Source organism: Triticum aestivum, chromosome 3A (genome assembly GCF_018294505.1).
Source record: "Triticum aestivum cultivar Chinese Spring chromosome 3A, IWGSC CS RefSeq v2.1, whole genome shotgun sequence".
Classification (NCBI taxonomy): Eukaryota; Viridiplantae; Streptophyta; class Magnoliopsida; order Poales; family Poaceae; genus Triticum; species Triticum aestivum.
This window is the reverse complement of record NC_057800.1, coordinates 140,102,784-140,119,701: the sequence shown is the minus strand read 5'-3', so window position 1 is coordinate 140,119,701 and position 16,918 is coordinate 140,102,784. Positions and strand designations below refer to the sequence as shown.

General features: G+C 48.0%; 2 protein-coding genes across 3 annotated transcripts in view; one reads left to right on the top strand and one right to left on the bottom strand.

Moving 5' to 3' along the window:
- LOC123056855 (putative nuclease HARBI1) overlaps positions 1–9,436 on the bottom strand; it is a 14,930-nt gene extending 5,494 nt beyond the window's left edge. The window contains exons 1-3 of the mRNA XM_044480105.1: positions 8,272–9,436; positions 7,957–8,182; positions 7,492–7,874 (exon numbers count right to left, since the gene is read on the bottom strand). Coding sequence (XP_044336040.1) covers positions 7,492–7,874; positions 7,957–8,182; positions 8,272–8,604 — 942 coding nt within the window. The 5' untranslated portion in view covers positions 8,605–9,436. The remainder of the gene's footprint in view (positions 1–7,491; positions 7,875–7,956; positions 8,183–8,271) is intronic.
- A 1,010-nt stretch (positions 9,437–10,446) lies between these two features.
- LOC123060718 (uncharacterized) lies at positions 10,447–15,135 on the top strand. 2 transcript variants are annotated; one of them, XM_044483541.1, is made up of 12 exons: positions 10,447–10,573; positions 11,248–11,418; positions 11,517–11,586; positions 11,671–11,799; positions 11,908–12,024; positions 12,348–12,719; positions 13,051–13,364; positions 13,466–13,565; positions 13,665–13,724; positions 13,809–13,895; positions 14,405–14,549; positions 14,633–15,135. In XM_044483541.1, the coding sequence occupies exons 2-12, from the start codon at positions 11,267–11,269 to the stop codon at positions 15,025–15,027; spliced, it is 1,941 nt and encodes a 646-aa protein (XP_044339476.1). In that variant the 5' UTR covers positions 10,447–10,573; positions 11,248–11,266; the 3' UTR covers positions 15,028–15,135. The 2 variants fall into 2 exon arrangements, with proteins under 2 accessions (XP_044339476.1, XP_044339477.1); XM_044483542.1 differs by lacking the exon at positions 10,447–10,573 and having other exon boundaries at positions 11,252–11,418; positions 14,405–14,545.
- Positions 15,136–16,918: the final 1,783 nt, after the last annotated feature.

The following is a 16,918-nucleotide window of genomic DNA, read 5'->3' as shown; positions in this document are numbered from 1 at the left end:
CGGCGTTCCTCGATCCGCGTGCCGATCTGATATGGATCTGGGCTAGGTTGACCTCTCCCCGAAACCCTAATCTCCCAGTTTTTTATGCATTCTTTGAGTGCTTGTATCTCCGCATCCGTAGCTCCGTTTTGGGCATATGATATATCAAAATCTTCGTCTCGACATGTACATCATTTCGTTCCATTGCATCATTTGCATTTGAGGTCATCTTGATACCCAAAATGCTGTTAGAAGGAGGCTTCGTGAGTTAGATTGCAGATCCGTTAGTTCATCATGCACTTTTGTCATTTTTGCCATGTTTAATTCGTGCATGATATGCCTGTGCCCCTTTGGGATGAATTGTTAAGCATTTTGTCTTCTTTCCAGAGGTGCCACCCATGTATTTTTAGGATGTGTGTGTTGTATTGTGCAAGCTTGCGAAGAGAGGTACCTGAGATTGCAGATTTCAGAGACTTGGTGATTTTCACTAAGTCTGGGATATTTTAGTTCATGATGCTATATGTCCAGCTTGTTTCCTAATGATCCGTGCCTCTTTTGAGGATGATCAGTAAGAGAGTTTTGATATTTATGTTATTCTCTATCCATCCATGTCTTTGTTTACATATGTGGAGTGCTCTAGGTTGACTCAATCGAGCTCAACTTTTGCTTCGTTGTTAATCTGGGCAGATCGTCAACTTGTTTGCGATTTTGCCGATGCTACCGTTAGTGTTCCATGCATGCTATGCCTTTGTTCTTGCCATGTGTAGCTAGCACATTGTGCCTTCTTGATGGTTATATGCTTTCCTTGCCATGACTTGCACCGTAGTGAGTGCATCGAGCTCGTTTACATGCCTTCATGAGTTATATTTCAGCGTGTCTCAGTTTTCACTAAGTCTGAAAACTGATTGTGTTCGAGCGATGTTCGTGAGCTCGGTAGAGTATTTTGTGAACCCTTTTGGCCCCAGGTCACTTTGGGTGTTTTGTTAAGCTTGTTGAGTAGCTCCATGCCATGTTCTTACTTGTCATGTTCAGGTTTTCTATCATGTTGTTTTGCTGCTCCGAAGAGAGCATCGTGATCTGAAATTTCAGACTAGTGTTAATTTCACTAAGTCTGGAATCTGTTTTGCATTTGCGTTTTAGCCATGCTTGTTTGAACCTCTTAATGGATGAATTTGCCTATGGCTCAGTGCTAGTATTTTGTCAACCATCTTGAGTACTTCACTGCCATGTATTTTGTTTTCATGTTTGGAGGCTGTAGTATGTTCATTTCGTTGCATTTAGATGCCTACTTGCTGTAAATCGCATACCGGTGTCATATCTTAAAACGCTTGCCATTTCCAAACCGTAACTCCGATTCCAATGATCTTTATATCGTTTTCAATCGATTTCATCCCCTCTATCCAGTGGCACACTTGGTTTTCCAAGTTGAGGCCAGGTTCATGCATTTCCTGTCATATCTTGCATTTTGCATCCCGCATCGCATCCCGCATAGCATATCGTCGTTTCATCATATTGCTTGGTCTTGGCCGTGGTTGATTGTATCCTTGTTGCTTGTTTGTCTTGTTGGGTAGAGCCGGGAGACGAGTTCGCTACCGAGGAGCCCGTTGAGTTTGCTTGTGAGGATCCAGTCAACTCTGACAACTGTGCAGGCAAGATGATCATACCCTCGAAATCACTACTATCTTTGCTATGCTAGTTTGCTCGCTCTTTTGCTTTGCCACTGCTACGATGCCTACCTTTTGCTTGTCAGCCTCCCAATTGCCATGTTGAACCTCTAACCCACCATTGTCCTAGCAAACCGTTGATTGGCTATGTTACCGCTTTGCTCAGCCCTTCTTATAGCGTTGTTAGCTGCAGGTGAAGATTGGAGCCGTTCCTTGTTGGAACATTTATTTACTTGTTGGGATATCATTATATTGCTATGTTATATTAATGCATCTATATACTTGGTAAAGGGTGGAAGGCTCGGCCTCTCGCCTAGTGTTTTGTTCCACTCTTGCCGCCCTAGTTTCCGTCATATCGGTGTTATGTTCCCGGATTGTGCGTCCCTTACGCGGTTGGGCTATAATGGGAACCCCTTGATAGTTCGCCTTGATTAAAGCTTTTCCAGCAATGCCCAACATTGGTTTTACCATTTGCCACCTAGCCTCTTTTTCCCTTGGGTTTCCGGAGCCCGAAGGTCATCTTTATTTTAGCCCCCCACGGGCCAGTGCTCCCCTGAGTGTTGGTCCGAACTAGAGCCATGTGCAGCGCCACCTCGGGGAAACTCGAGGTTTGGTTTTAGTTGTACGGATTGCTCATCTGAGTGTGCCCTGAGAAAGAGATATGTGCAGCTCCTATCGGGATTTGTCGGCACATTCGGGCGGTGTTGCTGGACTTGTTTTAACCTGTCGAATCATCTTGTTGTACCGAGATACCGAGTCTGATCGGTGTGTCTTGGGTGGAGGTCTATTCCTTCGTTGACCGTGAGAGCTTGTTATGGGCTAAGTTGGGACCCCCCGGCAGGGATTGATCTTTCGAAAGCCGTGCCCGCGGTTATGGGCAGATGGGAATTTGTTAATGTCCGGTTGTAGATGACTTGAACTAAACTTAATTAAAATGAATCAACCGTGTGTGTTACCGTGATGGCCCCTTCTCGGCGGAGTCCGGGAAGTGGACACGGTGTTGGAGTTATGCTTGCGCAGGATGTTCCTTTAGCTTCTCGCTCGTGCTTCGCCTTCTCTTCTCGCTCTCTTTTGCGTATAAGTTAGCCACCACATATGCTAGTCGCTTGCTGCAGCTCCACATATGTTTGCCTTATCCATTCCTATGAGCTTAAATAGTTTTGATCGCGTGGGTGTGAGATTGCTGAGTCCCTGTGGCTCACAGATACTACAACTCCAGATGCAGGTCCAGGTGTTTCTGCTCCAGTTGACGATTACGAGCTCAAGTGGGAGTTCGACGAGGACTCTTAGCGATACTACGTATCTTTTCCGGATGATCAGTAGTGGTGCCTAGTTGGGGTTATCGATTCAGGACCTTGTCGCATGTTGGGTTCTTTTCTATTTTGGCACCGTAGTCGGGCCATGAGTGATTTGTTTGATGGATGTTATTTATGTACTCTGATGTGACGTGGCGAGTGTAAGCCAACTATGTTATCTTCCCCTTTTTATCATATACTACATGGGATGTTGTAATGATTGCCTAACTTGCGACATTGCTTTCAATGCGGTTATGTCTCTAAGTCGTGCCTCGACACGTGGGAGCTATAGCCGCATCGAGGGCGTTACAGCCATCCCGGCGTGTCGTCCCCCTCCAGCCGGCGACCACGCCAGCACGCCGCCCGCCTCCTCTGCTCCCCGGCCGCGCGTATGATCTCGCCCTAGGCCGTGGTAAGTAAACGCACCACCCCCCAATTCTACTACACTTGTCAACTACCACTCGCAACATTTCGGAATTTGTTCTTTCTTGGATGTGGATTCATCCATGCGCATCGTCGAATTCGCCCCGCCCGGACGCATGATCGCCGTATGCCACTACCGTCTTTCTGATGATCGCCGTATTCCAAATCATTCCATAGGATACCTTACGAATTTTTCACACGAGGATCGGACAAACAGTCAAACGCCACCACTGAACCTGGACAGGGAGGAGAGGACGGTACGTTTACTGCTCGCCACCGGTGAATGACGCGAGGATCATCGGTGGATGAACGCGACAACCCAAGCCCTACCCGAGGAGAAGGCCCGGCCATGTGGTTGGAGGGGGAGGAGTTATGGCCGATCGCCGGCAGCGTCGTCAGGGTTGGGGCTTACTAATTCAGAGGGCACGCGCGTACGAGTGGCACAGTGGAGTGAGGTCATGCATTGATTTTGATTGATTCTTGGGGTTGGATTACATGGCGGGCAGGGCTTGGGTTGTCGCGTTCATCCACCGATGATCCTCGCGTCCATTCACCGGTGGCGAGTAGTAAACGTACCGTCCTCTCCTCCCTGTCCAGGTTCAGTGGTGGCGTTTGACTGTTTGTCCGATCCTCGTGTGAAAAATTCGTAAGGTATCCTATGGAATGATTTGGAATACAACGATCATCAGAAAGACGATAGTGGCATACGGCGATCATGCGTCCAGGCGGGGCGAATTCAACGATGCGCACGGATGAATCCACATCCAAGAAAGAACAAATTCCGAAATGTTGCGAGTGGTAGTTGACAAGTGTAGTAGAATTGGGGGGTGGTGCGTTTACTTACCACAGCCTAGGGCGAGATCATACGCGCGGCCGGGGAGCAGAGGAGGCGGGCGGCGTGCCGGCGTGGTCGCCGGCTGGAGGGGGACGGCACGCCGGGATGGCGGCCAGGACGCAGGTTTGTCTGTCGGGGGCGGCGCGTGCGGCGTGCCTCAAGTCAAGGGCTATACAACGTTGACGCCTTACTCGGCAGGCCGTCATTCTCCTTCATGGGCTGCACTGTCCAGATTTTAAGGGCCCAACTAGCCAGAGGGATTAGGGCCTCCAGCTCGCTCAACACACGCACGGTCCTCTCCTTTCTCTCTCGACCTGGCCCACCTCCCGGGGAGCCAGGGTTCGCGCCGCCGGCCGCCCACACCGCCGCCCCATCCCGCCTGGCTCGCCGCCCCACGCTTCTTCCTGCCTCGCCGGCAGAAGGTGAGCCCACCTCTTCCTCCCTCTCTCCCCTCTGTTTCTCGGTTCTTTCTTATGTTTGATGGCTGGTAATGATTAATGGTTCGTAGCTGTATGCTAAGTTGATGGTTGCTAGTGAATTATTTGGGTGGTTATTTTGCATGGCGTACAAGTTGTATGATTGATGACATCTAGTGAAAAAAATTGCATGATTGATTGCTTAGTAGTATGACTTTTGTGGTGGTGTAGATTGAATGCCTGCTTAGCAGTAAGAATTTTCGTATAGATTAAAATGCTCGCACATGGATGTTGTAGATGGATGGAGAAAGGGGAGGCACCGAGAGAAATTTGGGATATTCGCAAATCACTTTCGTGTTTGTATTCGACGTGGAGCTGTTTGAAACAACCAAGCGTTAGAAATTCAGTACACGGTTCCAGCCTAGGGGCACTACAAACATTTCACCCCACAACAGATACAACAATCTCATAATAGAACTGGCGGCTGATTCTGTGGGCAGTTTCCTAAAATCATATTCTAGAGAATCATGAGCCGAAAAGAACTGGCTCGGTGTGTTTCAGAGCGCGGTCGAAGCTCTGCCACTGCTGCCGCCGCCCATGGCAGTCACCGGTGACCGCTCTGCAGGGACGAAGCCGCACAGTGCCGCGTGTCATAATCACACCCCCATCAACGGTGTCCGACAGGTACTTGCCCATCGATTTTGCCATCTTCGTTTTTTCTACGGCGGGGCAGATGATTGGCCTCCCTATTAGTTTTAGGTCATCAAGCTCTCTCTATCGTCCTCGCCTCATGGCCCCCTTCCACTGATTAACTACTGCACTGGGGTATATCAGAGGGCAAAGTTTCGAGCCCGGCCACCCCTCCATGCCGCTACCCGCCCAAATCAATTAGCCTACACGCGCACACTGCTCCCTCCGCGGGCACAAGGCAAGGTACTAGAATGAGCCACTCCTCTATTTCAGGCCTCTGCTCATGAACTAATTTGTTGTGTAAAATATAGCTATATGCATTGATGGCCACAGTTAACTAGCCGATTAATGGTCGACTGATTAATTCAGTTAATCAGCAGATTCGCCGGTTAATCCCTATTCCCCAACCGATCGAGCAGCTACCAGTCGATATCCAAAATATTTGATGAGGAGTAGGTTGCTTTCTTTTGTCAATTCATGGCACTAGTACTTCAGGATGTTTTTTCTTAGAACTAGTACTTCAGTATATAAGTGGCGTTGGATCCCACTTGTCCCACAAGTGGCACCCATCAAAAAGAGCCTAAATGGCGCAAATGGACATCCAGTAAAAATATGTGCCGCAAACGGACAGCCCACCAACGCCCCAAAACACTTGACGCTCACATGCCCTAGGCGCCACTGCAGCCGCAGCCGTCTCCACCTGCACCGCCTCCTCCTGCCCTCTCAATCCTCTCCGTGCTCCTCCTCCTCTTCTTCCCCCAACCCCTAGGTAAGCAAAGATCCCCCCGCCCTCCACCCTCTGAATTCTTTTGTCTCCACTACTGATTACATTATCCACTAATGTGTTCTCCCCCCGCCCGCCTTCTTCGCAAGTGATGGGAATATCATGAAAACTGCAATGTAATGGTCATTTAGTGTAATAACCAGCTCCTGCACTGCTGAAAACCTTGCTAGTACTGTAAATGTTATTGAGTAATTTCAGTTAGCTTGCTCATCTGGGGTCATGGATCTTCTAATTTTCTAGTGTGGTTTGCATGCAGTGTATGCAAGATATCGTTAATATCTTATTTTAACAATGGAACTGATTACCGTAATGGTCATGCCTTTTTTTGGAAAATTTCTGTTGTAGAAACTAGTTATTACTATACAAATTCTGTTTAGTAGGCTAGAGTTGTCCCATGTCAATTAGTGTGTGTGCTTGTGACCATGAAGGCATGAAGCTGACGCTGTTCCGAGGAGAATGACAGTTGAGCATGAGCATCAAGTGGCTGATGAGAGCCGTTGCGGGCATCGGGCGTTGTTTAAATGCTAAGCAAAGTAAGGGCCAGTTCTTTTGGCTCAATTGTGAAGAATTACTGCCCGGGGAATCATAATTACAAAAGAACTCATCTTTGCCCCAGGAATTGTCCACAATCAGCTCACAATTGCAAGTGCAATCTAGAATGACCAATTTTTGGCAATTCTGGGCAATCCCACAAAATAAAACTGTTCGTTTTAAACAAGTACCCCTATTGGGCACTGAAATTATGGCCAAAATGCCACTCCCCGACCCAACAGACCCGAGCGCAACTCCTTCCTCCTGTGCCCGCAAACTCCTTTCGTCCCCAACCTTTGTTCTGCTAGGGTTGGTGCCGCCAGGCTGCTCCCCGCCGCCGGCCGCCGCTGCTACTCACCACGGAAGCAAGACACCGCCCTGACCCGGCTGCCCTCCTCATCGTCTCCTCCTCGCCCGGCCGCCCCTCCCCAAGTCCTTCCCCGCCCGACCCGAGCTCCAACGGGAACCGCCCCGACCCGGCCGCCCTCCTGCTCGAATCCTCCCTGGCCGGCCCTCCTTTCCCTCCGCCCGGAAGCAGGCCGCCACCACCGCGCCCAGCTGCCCCGTCTCTTCTGCGGCCAGCCACCACCGCGCCTGCTGCTGGTGAGTTCCCTTCTGTCTCCCTCTGTCTCCTCTGTCTCCCTCGAATATGGATTGATGGATGCAGTAAAAAAATTGGAATAGGTTTACTGGTTAGTTAAATTGTATGTTAACTTGTTAGTTAAAGTGTATTCGAATATGCCCCTCTGCCCAGCCACCACCTATTTGGGATGCAGCAAGCTAAATGACATGGTAGCTACTACATGTTTTGATGGTGCATATAGTTTTGTCGGTCTTCCCACATTTGATCAGCAAGGCCTTGCCTAAAGTTAACCATGTATGCATGTTCTTCTGCTTGTCCAGCTGATGTTGAAGCATGAGTGATATTTGGCACCCATTCATCTTCCGGTATGATATATTCATCAATCCCATCATTTAGAACCCAATTCTGAATGATGCAGCAAGCCACAACAATATCTACTTGAGTAGGATAAAGAAAGAATGGAGTGGCATCATCAAGAATTTTGAATCTTCTCTTCAATGACCCAAATGCACGTTCTACGGTTGTGCGGAGAGAAGAATGCCTAAGGTTGAACAGCTCCTTGTCATTTTGCACAGGACTGTTTCCCCACTCATTCAAATGGTACCTCACACCACGAAAAGGGGGCAAGAACCCTGGTTTGACTCCATATCCAGCATCAACTAGAATTTTTTTTCCTAAGTATGACGAACATTTGGGTTAGTCACATATATACCAAAATCCCATTGACAACATGTATCTACATAGTTAATCTATTACCTTGTGGAACACGTAGACCGTTTTCACGTATTAAAGCATCACGTAAAACTGTAGCATCATGTGCTGTCCCTTCCCAACCAGCCAACACATATGTGAATCGAAGATCAAAATCAACAGCCGCCATCACATTTTGAGTAGTATGTTTCTTTCTACCACGAAAGGCAGGCTCCATATCAGGAGTAACAGAGGCACGTACATGTGTACCATCAATAGCTCCAATACAATCCTATTTGATGAAATAAAACCCAAAAAAATTAGGATCTAAACATATTTGTTTCTACAATGACAAAATGTAGTTGTCACTCAATCTCATACCTTAAAGTATGGATCCCACCGGTAGTTTCCTTCTACTTTGGTTTGAGTCTCCAATGAAGGCTTCCTAATAAGGTCATCTCGAAGCTCACCAATTGCATGGAGTACTCTATGGAAATACCGGCTAACAACTTCCCCGGATCTACCAAAATTCCCTCCAATTACCCTATTCCTGACATTATGACCAACGGTGTGCAAAAACATTGCTACTTGTTGCTCAATAGACATATGGACCGTGTCTTTTAGCAAATTGCGATCTCTAAAGAGTTGACAAAACCGAAAGAATGGTGCCCTCCGAAGCCTGAGCATGTTCACACTAATTGTATCATTTTCCATACTTTGTTATCAAAGTACTCTCTTCTCATCCTATCTCTCTCATCAATTGGGGCATATGTAATTGCTTCTCTCTTTTTTCTTTTTCTAGATTGAACAACCAAAGCTATCATATTGGTAAACCATTGTGCCATTGCCGCATAAATTAACATCTTAGTCTTTTTGTCCATCTACAATATAATAGTACAAATGATATAACTTCAACAGGAACAAGTCAACATGCACATTCTCTGTCAAGCAGTAAATAGGAGAAGCAGTTAACAAGTTACCTCAGATTTTGGGGAGAAATCAACAATAGGAAGATGTAGTAGTCCCTGACTTCCCTGTCGCCTTTGACCTGAGCTGCTGCAGCACAAAAAAAAACAACAAAAAAAGATTAGCATGTTGGATAGAAAATCAATGGAGAAATCACGTATTAGTACATATGGTCCGTGCAGCACGCGCAGCAAGCAGGGCCAAGCAGCTAGCACGCCGGCGTACCGCGCGCAACACCTGTTCTCACTGGGCGCACAACATGCGCACTTGCCGGACAGATGCAGGGCCGGCGCAGCACGCGCAGCACCAGCGCATGGGGCGCACAGCAGGCGCACCGGCCGGAGAGAAGCAGGGACAGCGCCGCCATCCACAGGGCTCCGGCGGCCGCGCGCGACACTCACCGGTGTTGACCGCCGCCGCCATGTGACCTCTGATGGCAGATGAGGAGCGGAGGAAAGGAAGGAGAGAGTCACGACGCTGCGCATTCACCGTCGTCGCCGGGCTTCGATCTGCCGGCGCCGCTGCGCACTCACCGCCGTCGTCGGGCTTCGATCTGTCGCCGCCGCTGGAACGGAGAAAAGAGAGATGGAAAGGGGAAAACGAAAAGTCCATTCTGCACCCGAGCTCATATGCTCCCGCATGAACAGTAAAATCGAAAAAAATTTAAAAAATTCCAAATTTCTTTTGAGACAAACATTGACAAAAGTTCTAAGTGCCTGCAAAAATTCGTCATGAAATCACATTCCTAGAAGGCGTGGCAAAAAAAACAAGCCTGCAAAAATTCGTCATGAAATCACACACTGGATTTGTTTTTTTTTGCCACGCTTTCTAGGAATGTGATTTCATGACGAATTTTTGCAGGCACTTAGAACTTTTGTCAATGTTTCACTAAAAAAATTTTTGGAATTTTTTGAATTTTTTTTTGAATTTTTTTCGATTTTACTGTTCATGCGGGAGCATATGAGTTCGGGTGCAGATTAGCCGCGTCCAGGGGAAAAGAGATAGGGTTGCCCTTTTGTGGTAGGTGAATGAAACGAGACGGCGCCGAAAAACGTTTCGCGGGCTCTCTTCGGGCCCCCCGCGCGGGATGCCCACATCCGCGAGATTTTCGCGGACCCGCGGAGCCGAGTTTTGGAGGAATATTCGAAGCATCTGGTCATCCCTATCCCAACTCGTCCCTGAAACAAACAAACGACCGCTATTCACCTAAAAAACGGCTATCCCTGTCCTATAGAGGGATAGCCCAGCATCCAAACGCATCCTACCACTAGCTCGCTCTCCCTGGCTCTGGCCGCGTAGAGTAGAGTACATTGTACATGCGGTTGGTCTCGGTTTCAGATGGCTGGTGGATCATTACGCCGGGGTGTCGTAAGTCGTACACCCGGCTCGTCGTCGGGTTCCCTTGTCGACGGAAGCTAGCTTTTCCCACTGCGCTGCTAGCGCTAGACGCTGGTACAGGGGCCATTGAACGCCCGCATTCATGCCTGTCGCCTGCCTACCTCGTGACATGCTGCATGCATGCGATCGCCGGTAGGTAGCTCAGGTCAATGCCGTGGAGGAGGAGAGAACACGCATACCGGTAGGGGTAGGCCAGCCAGGGAAGGAATCACATATCTCGTAGCCGTAGCCATGAAGGTCGATCCGCTGCCGAGGTTCGTCTAGAACTGTAGCACCGGCAGCAGTTTCTCTGACGGGTCGTCATGCAACAGTTTCTCACGTAAGCACTCCTGTGCTGCGCCCTTGTGCCCTGTTGATCGTCGGGGACTTGGAGTAGTCGCGGCGGCGTTTCTCTGACTTGGAGCTGCAGCGTGCAGCTTCTTCTAGAATTCTACTCTTTTTTCTTCCTTGGAGTAGAATATCACGAGCATGTTAGGAGCAGAGCCACTCGCTCGGAAAGTTTATACAGTAAAAACTTGGGAGAGAGTGGCCAGCGGTACGACTTACTGCGACTTCGGCAGTCACGTAGGGCCGGCGAGAGACATCGCGGAGTCGAAGCCATGTCACGGCATGGCGAGTTCTTGCTCGTGCCATTTACTCCGCCGCAGTGCGCGCGTCAGTGCATTAACGCGGCTCACCAACTCATTCGCTTCCACGCAGTTACTCCTCCCACTTCCCCCCGCCATCCGTCTCCAGTCTCCACTCTCCCTGTCGCTCTCCGTCGCCGACCCGCTCTTCCTCTTCCTCTGCGACTTCGCTGCCGCGGCAGCAGCGGTTTACTACCGCGTGCCACGCCGTATTAAACCGCCGGCGTCGCAGCGCGGCCCAGGGAGTGGGCACGGCCCTGTGCGCGGGATGCTCTTTGCCCCCCGCGCCACGAGATCAATCCGCCCGCCCGGACCCTGCTCATATAATGCTCATGCGTCGCCCTTCTGGACTGTTGCCATGTAGCAGCTAGGTTGGTGGCGCTGGCATGGCGGCAGCCCAACAAGGGAACGTGGAGCAGGCCGTGAACGGAGCGCAAGAACCGGGCAAGGTCGGCGGCGAGGCTCCCGAGGCGGCGTCGGCGCCCAAGGCCGCGGCGGCCGCCACCGCTGCTGCGCCGCATCACCGGCGATCCAAGAGGTCTCTGCCGCGCCTTTGCCGGGTTTTTCTCCGCCTTGGTTTTGCTTGCCGCTCATCTCAAACCTGGTTCTCTTTTTCTGTCTGTGTCCATTGTCCAGTGCTTCTTCGGGCAGGAACCTGGAGACTTGCAAGCATGTCACCATGGAGCAACGCTTCAACCAAGCACAGGTGATGCTTTCATGAGCGGAGATTACTGATCAAGCAAGCACATGTGCAAATTACTGATCGGATTCTGTGAAAATTCCATGGCAGAACCCGCCGGACCCGAGGAAGTCTTCTTGCTCCACGGATGGTTCTTCGGTTCACCGGGCACCGCCGAGGGATCAACGGACGAGCACGGCCACGGCGTCGCCGAACCACCGCGTCTCGCTGGAGAATGACGTGAGTACAAAAAGAACAATTAGCCGCTGTTCTCCTGACGCTATGGTGCACCACGGCTTCTTTTTTGCGTCTGAGTAATTGGTGTTGGCAATTGCTGGATCGTGGCAGGTCTCGCAGCTGCAGCTGCATCTGCATCAGGAGAGGTCCATCCGGATCATGCTTGACCGGGCGATCGGCCGGGCTTCCAGCACTCTGTCTCCTGGTCATCGGCACTTTCCAGCTCAGGTACCGTTCATCTCCTACAGTTTCTACTGCACAATGACAACGACAAAATTCCTCCAAAAAACTGTTTACATTTCCATCCATGATTTTTATTTTACTTCCAATCGTCAGGCTAGTGTAATTTTAGCATTTTGTTGAATAGAAGCAGTGCAATTGCCGGGTGAAAATAGCACACAGGGGAAAGTGTCACCTCACACTCCATGCTGTTCCAAGCACAGTTTTTCAGATATTCGCAGAAAAAAAGTGCAATTTCAGATGGCTGGCACAAAATGAGTACAATTTCAATTGTGCGCTGATGAGTGTGATTCTTGTTGCTATTCCTGCAGACAAAGGAACTGATAGCAGAGATTGAATTGCTCGAAGAGGAAATCGCGAACCGCGAGCAGCACGTCCTCTCACTCTACAGAAGTATATTTGATCAGTGCGTATCTGGGCCATCATCAGGGCAGAGTTCCGGTATTTCATCCCCGGCTCATGCCAAGAGCATAAGTTCAAGGACGAGACGACGACAATCGAGCATAATATCAAGTGCATTTTGCTCATCTAAGAAGCTGCCTCTCCAACCTTTCCATATCATGACATCAGTGTCGGAGTCGGGTAGGACGAAGAACATGCTCAAGACCAAGATCAAGCATGAATCTTTCTCCAGCGAAACGTTGGATGTTCGTCCTGCCTCCCTTGCATCAGATCCAAGGAAGGTAAAACATACAAAAGAAAATATAGTTTCTTTAAATACATACAAAAATTAAATGTAGTGTATTCTACTCTATATTAATTTTTTTATGTATTACTCCCTTTGCTAATATTTACAGTCAGATGTATGGCCTTTTTATACTCGAATGCAAATTCTCTGCATTGTTGTACTTTCAGGAGCATGCCTTTTGTCCCAATTTTGTACGTCTGAACCCGCTGAATTTAAATCAGGAGATGCTGTGATTAATGTAGTACTTTCAAGCAGAAAATGCACATATTGAACTTATTTTAACTGCTGTTTTTCCTTTGTTTTGCCTTTTTTTCCTTTACAAATAGCTGCCTTATTCAGGGAGTAGTTCTTTGGCACGTACTCTGAAAGATCATCTCTACCAATGTCCAAGCAAGATATCTGAAGAAATGGTTAGATGCATGGCCTCCATATACTGTCTTCTGCGCACGGAGTCACCAGAAAAGCCTGAAAAGGTTCGCTCGCCGTTCTTGTCAAGATCATCAACAAGTGTCATTCTTCCTCGGAGGGGTAACGGCGAGGAGACTAATCCATCAAGTAACAAAAGCATTGTCGAAGTATGTTCAATCACAGTCGAAGAGAATCAGACGCCGGATGTCTCCTGTGCAATTACCCACTACAGGTTTGTTGGAAAAATGATGATTATCGTGCTTTATATCCTGGAGAGTAATTTATTTACCGAATAATTGTATAACAAATTTCATGGTGTTGCTTTGAGCTTAGGTTGCTTGTGGAGCAGCTTGAAAGGGTTGATCTGAGTATATCAGAAACCAGTATCAAACTGGCCTTTTGGATCAACGTGTACAATTCTCTTGTCATGCATGTAATTGCCGAAAACTCTACACTGGTTTCTCTGTTTTCTTATTCTTTAAAATTTTGTAATTTTGCCAGTGTGTCATCCCACGTGTGATTCGCTTTGCAGGCATATCTAGCATATGGAATTCCAAACAGCTCTCTGAAAAGAATGGCTCTATTTCACAAGGTGAAAAGGATATTTTAGTTACAGTTGTCCCTGGAGTGCTGGAGTTCATAATGACGTGGCTAACAAATAACTCACATATTGCAGGCTGCCTACAATGTTGGTGGATATGCCGTGACAGCCAACTCCATTGAACACTCCTTGCTGTGCTGCAGATCCCCGCGGATTGGTCGTGTCCGTATGATTTGTGATCTCATGCCAAATCCTGAATTTAGATTCAGATAGTTCATGTGAAGCTGACAGCTTCAAATAAAATTCAAGACCCTAAAATTCAGTTTGGTAAACTATTCATCAAATTCACTGAAACAAACGGAACAACATGAATAACACACTAGTAATCAAATTAGCACACTGAGGGCTGCCAACTTGTGTAAGTACGTACGACCTTCTATCTCATGCCTAAGTTTTGAGTATAAATTCAGATAATTCATGTAACATCGACGGCTTCAGATAAAACATCAAAAATCATTTTTTAAATTCTACATTTAGGATACTTTCTAGGAAGCGGGCTGTTTATGCTTGAAGAACTCAGTACTTGTGAACCAAGGCCCTAAATTCAGCTTGGTCAACTGTTCATGAATTCAGAAAAAACTAACCAAGAACACTCTAGGAGTAGTCAAATTAGCACAGGGAGGGAAACCTGATTTCTGGAGAAGTGAGGTCTGATCCAATTTTACCCGCAGTGGTTTGAATCGATACTGTCGACGGCGATGCGGAAGAGATGCGCCGACGAGAAGCAGCTGGTCCAGCTCAAGTTCGGCCTGCCGGACTGCCAGCCCCAGGCCCTGTTCGCGCTGTGCACCGGTGCCTCCTCCGACCCCACGGTACGTACGTACACCCTGACGCCGCCACCGTACTTGATCGATCTCCTCGAGGCCTGTGCTGAGCTCCGGCGTCGCGTTGCGCTGCAGCTCAAGGTGTACACGGCGAAGAACGTGACGGAGGAGCTGGAGCGGGCGAAGCGGGAGTTCCTGCAGGCCGGCGTGGTGGTGCGCAAGTCGAGGAAGGTGTTCCTGCCGCGCCTCGTGGAGCGGTACGCCAAGGAGGCCGGCCTCCCCGCCGGCGACGGCGTCCTCGCGTGGACGCGCGACAACTTGGACGGCCGGGCCGCGCAGGAGGCCATCCAGCGGTGCGCCGCCGCCGCAGCAGGAGCCGGCGGCCGGCGCAGGGCGTCGCAGGCCTTCGAGTGGCTCCCGTACAACGCCAGGTTCCGCTACGCCTTCGCCAGGAGCATGGTCGACAAGCAAGCCGCCGCGAGAACCGGATCCTGAATGTCACCGTGCTATACAGTGTTAGGCTAGTGTAAAATGAAGAAGGAAAGTTAGGAATTGTTAGTAGATGATTAATAGATTGTTTAGTGTTGGTATTTACTGTAGATATAAATACTTTAAATTTAATTTTATTTCACCATCAATTTGTTTGCATATAATTACTATAAATGTATACGGTAGATCATCAAATTGCAAATTAATTTAAATTATTTTAGACATAATTATATGAATAGAAAAAAGAAAAGTTAGAGTATTGTAGCTTCTCTAACATTCCTTCTTAATGTTAGACGATCCGGTTCCGCCGCCGCGGTGCTGGCCTAGATTGTCCTCGCCTTCGTAGCTGCTGGGTGCAGCTGCCGAGTACTAAGTACAGTATATATATATGGTTTTGGGATTGAGATGATGATGTCAAACTCAAACTAGCAATCAAAGCATGGATGAAGTTTACTGGGTCTCATCTGTAACTCAAACTGAAGATTTTGTGCTGCGTACGTCGCAGCGTTTTTGTTCTTTCTCCTCCTCTTTTTTCTGTTGGAAGAAAACGTGCCGTGCATCGCGCCCCACTACTGACCGCGTCATCCCACGATCGAGCTTGTGTAGGACTTTATTTGGCTGCGTGCCGTGGCAGGGTTGAACACGACCGAGGGCCTTTGTCAGGATGTTCGCCCTCCGCTCGCCTGTTTTGATGAAACACGGCCACCGTGCCTTTCTCACCACAGCTGTGGATGAAGTGGCAGCGCTTGTTGATGTGTTTGCTGCGATCATGGAGCACTAGTTCTTGGAGAGCGAGATGGTAAACTTGTTTTTCTTAACACAGTACAGACGCAAGCGTTCACATAAACACGCATACACTCATCCCTATGAACGCACACACGCATATCCTACCCTTATGAGCACCTTCGAGAAACTGAGCCGGCATATCATTTTGAGATTTTACGAAGTCATCGTAGGTATCTCGTAGTCGACGGGAACGTCCCCTCCCACTAAACGTGCATCGCCGAAAATCCTGAAATAAATCCAGAATAAATGTGGACTTGTTGTCGATGAAGCGTGTCATCGGGGAGGCGTCTCGATTCAGCAAATCATCGAGAGACGAGCCAACCAGATACCCTGGCACACCGTTGTGGCCGCCGCGGTATACTACACCTCACAACATCTAAGGTAATTTCCTCCCTAGGATATTTAGCTACCCACTCATCATAAGAGGGGCCATTAACTTTTTCTTCATCATCAATTCAACATCTTCATCACTTGAATCATAAAGTTTACCATGTCTAACCAATCATACTTAGCATTCAAAGAGTATTCAACAATAAAAATATTACCAACAATTTTTTTCTTGATGTCTGACTTCGTCAAAGTGTGCAGCAGTGGAACGTATGTACGATCGGGAATTTGAATTCATATTCCTTTAGAAACCACTAATACGCTTAATAAACTTAATTCCATGGCCAATGTCTTTCTAGGTTTCTGTTGTGCCATATGTAGTATCAATGCGCCTCACAATATGTCTCTGTTTTTTATTCAGTTGAAGATAAGCTACGACATGTATATAAGAAATGTTAGTAAGATAGTAAGGTGGAACTTCAGGCGAAGGAGTAAAGAACGTACAAGTACAAGTACTCCCTCCGGTTCTTTTTACTCTGCATATTAGGTTTGTCTGAAGTAAAACTCTTCAAAGTTTGACCAAGTCTATATAAAAATTATTAACATTCACATAACAACACGAAAATCATTAGATCCATCTTGGAATATATTTTCGTATTATATTTATTAGGTATTATAGATGTTAATAATTTCTAATATAAATTTGGTCAAACTTAGCAAAGTTTGGCTTCAGACAAATATAAAACGCGGAGTAAAAAAGACCGGAGGAAGTAGTAACTAATGATAATACTATAAAAATGTCAAAGTACAACAGAAGGG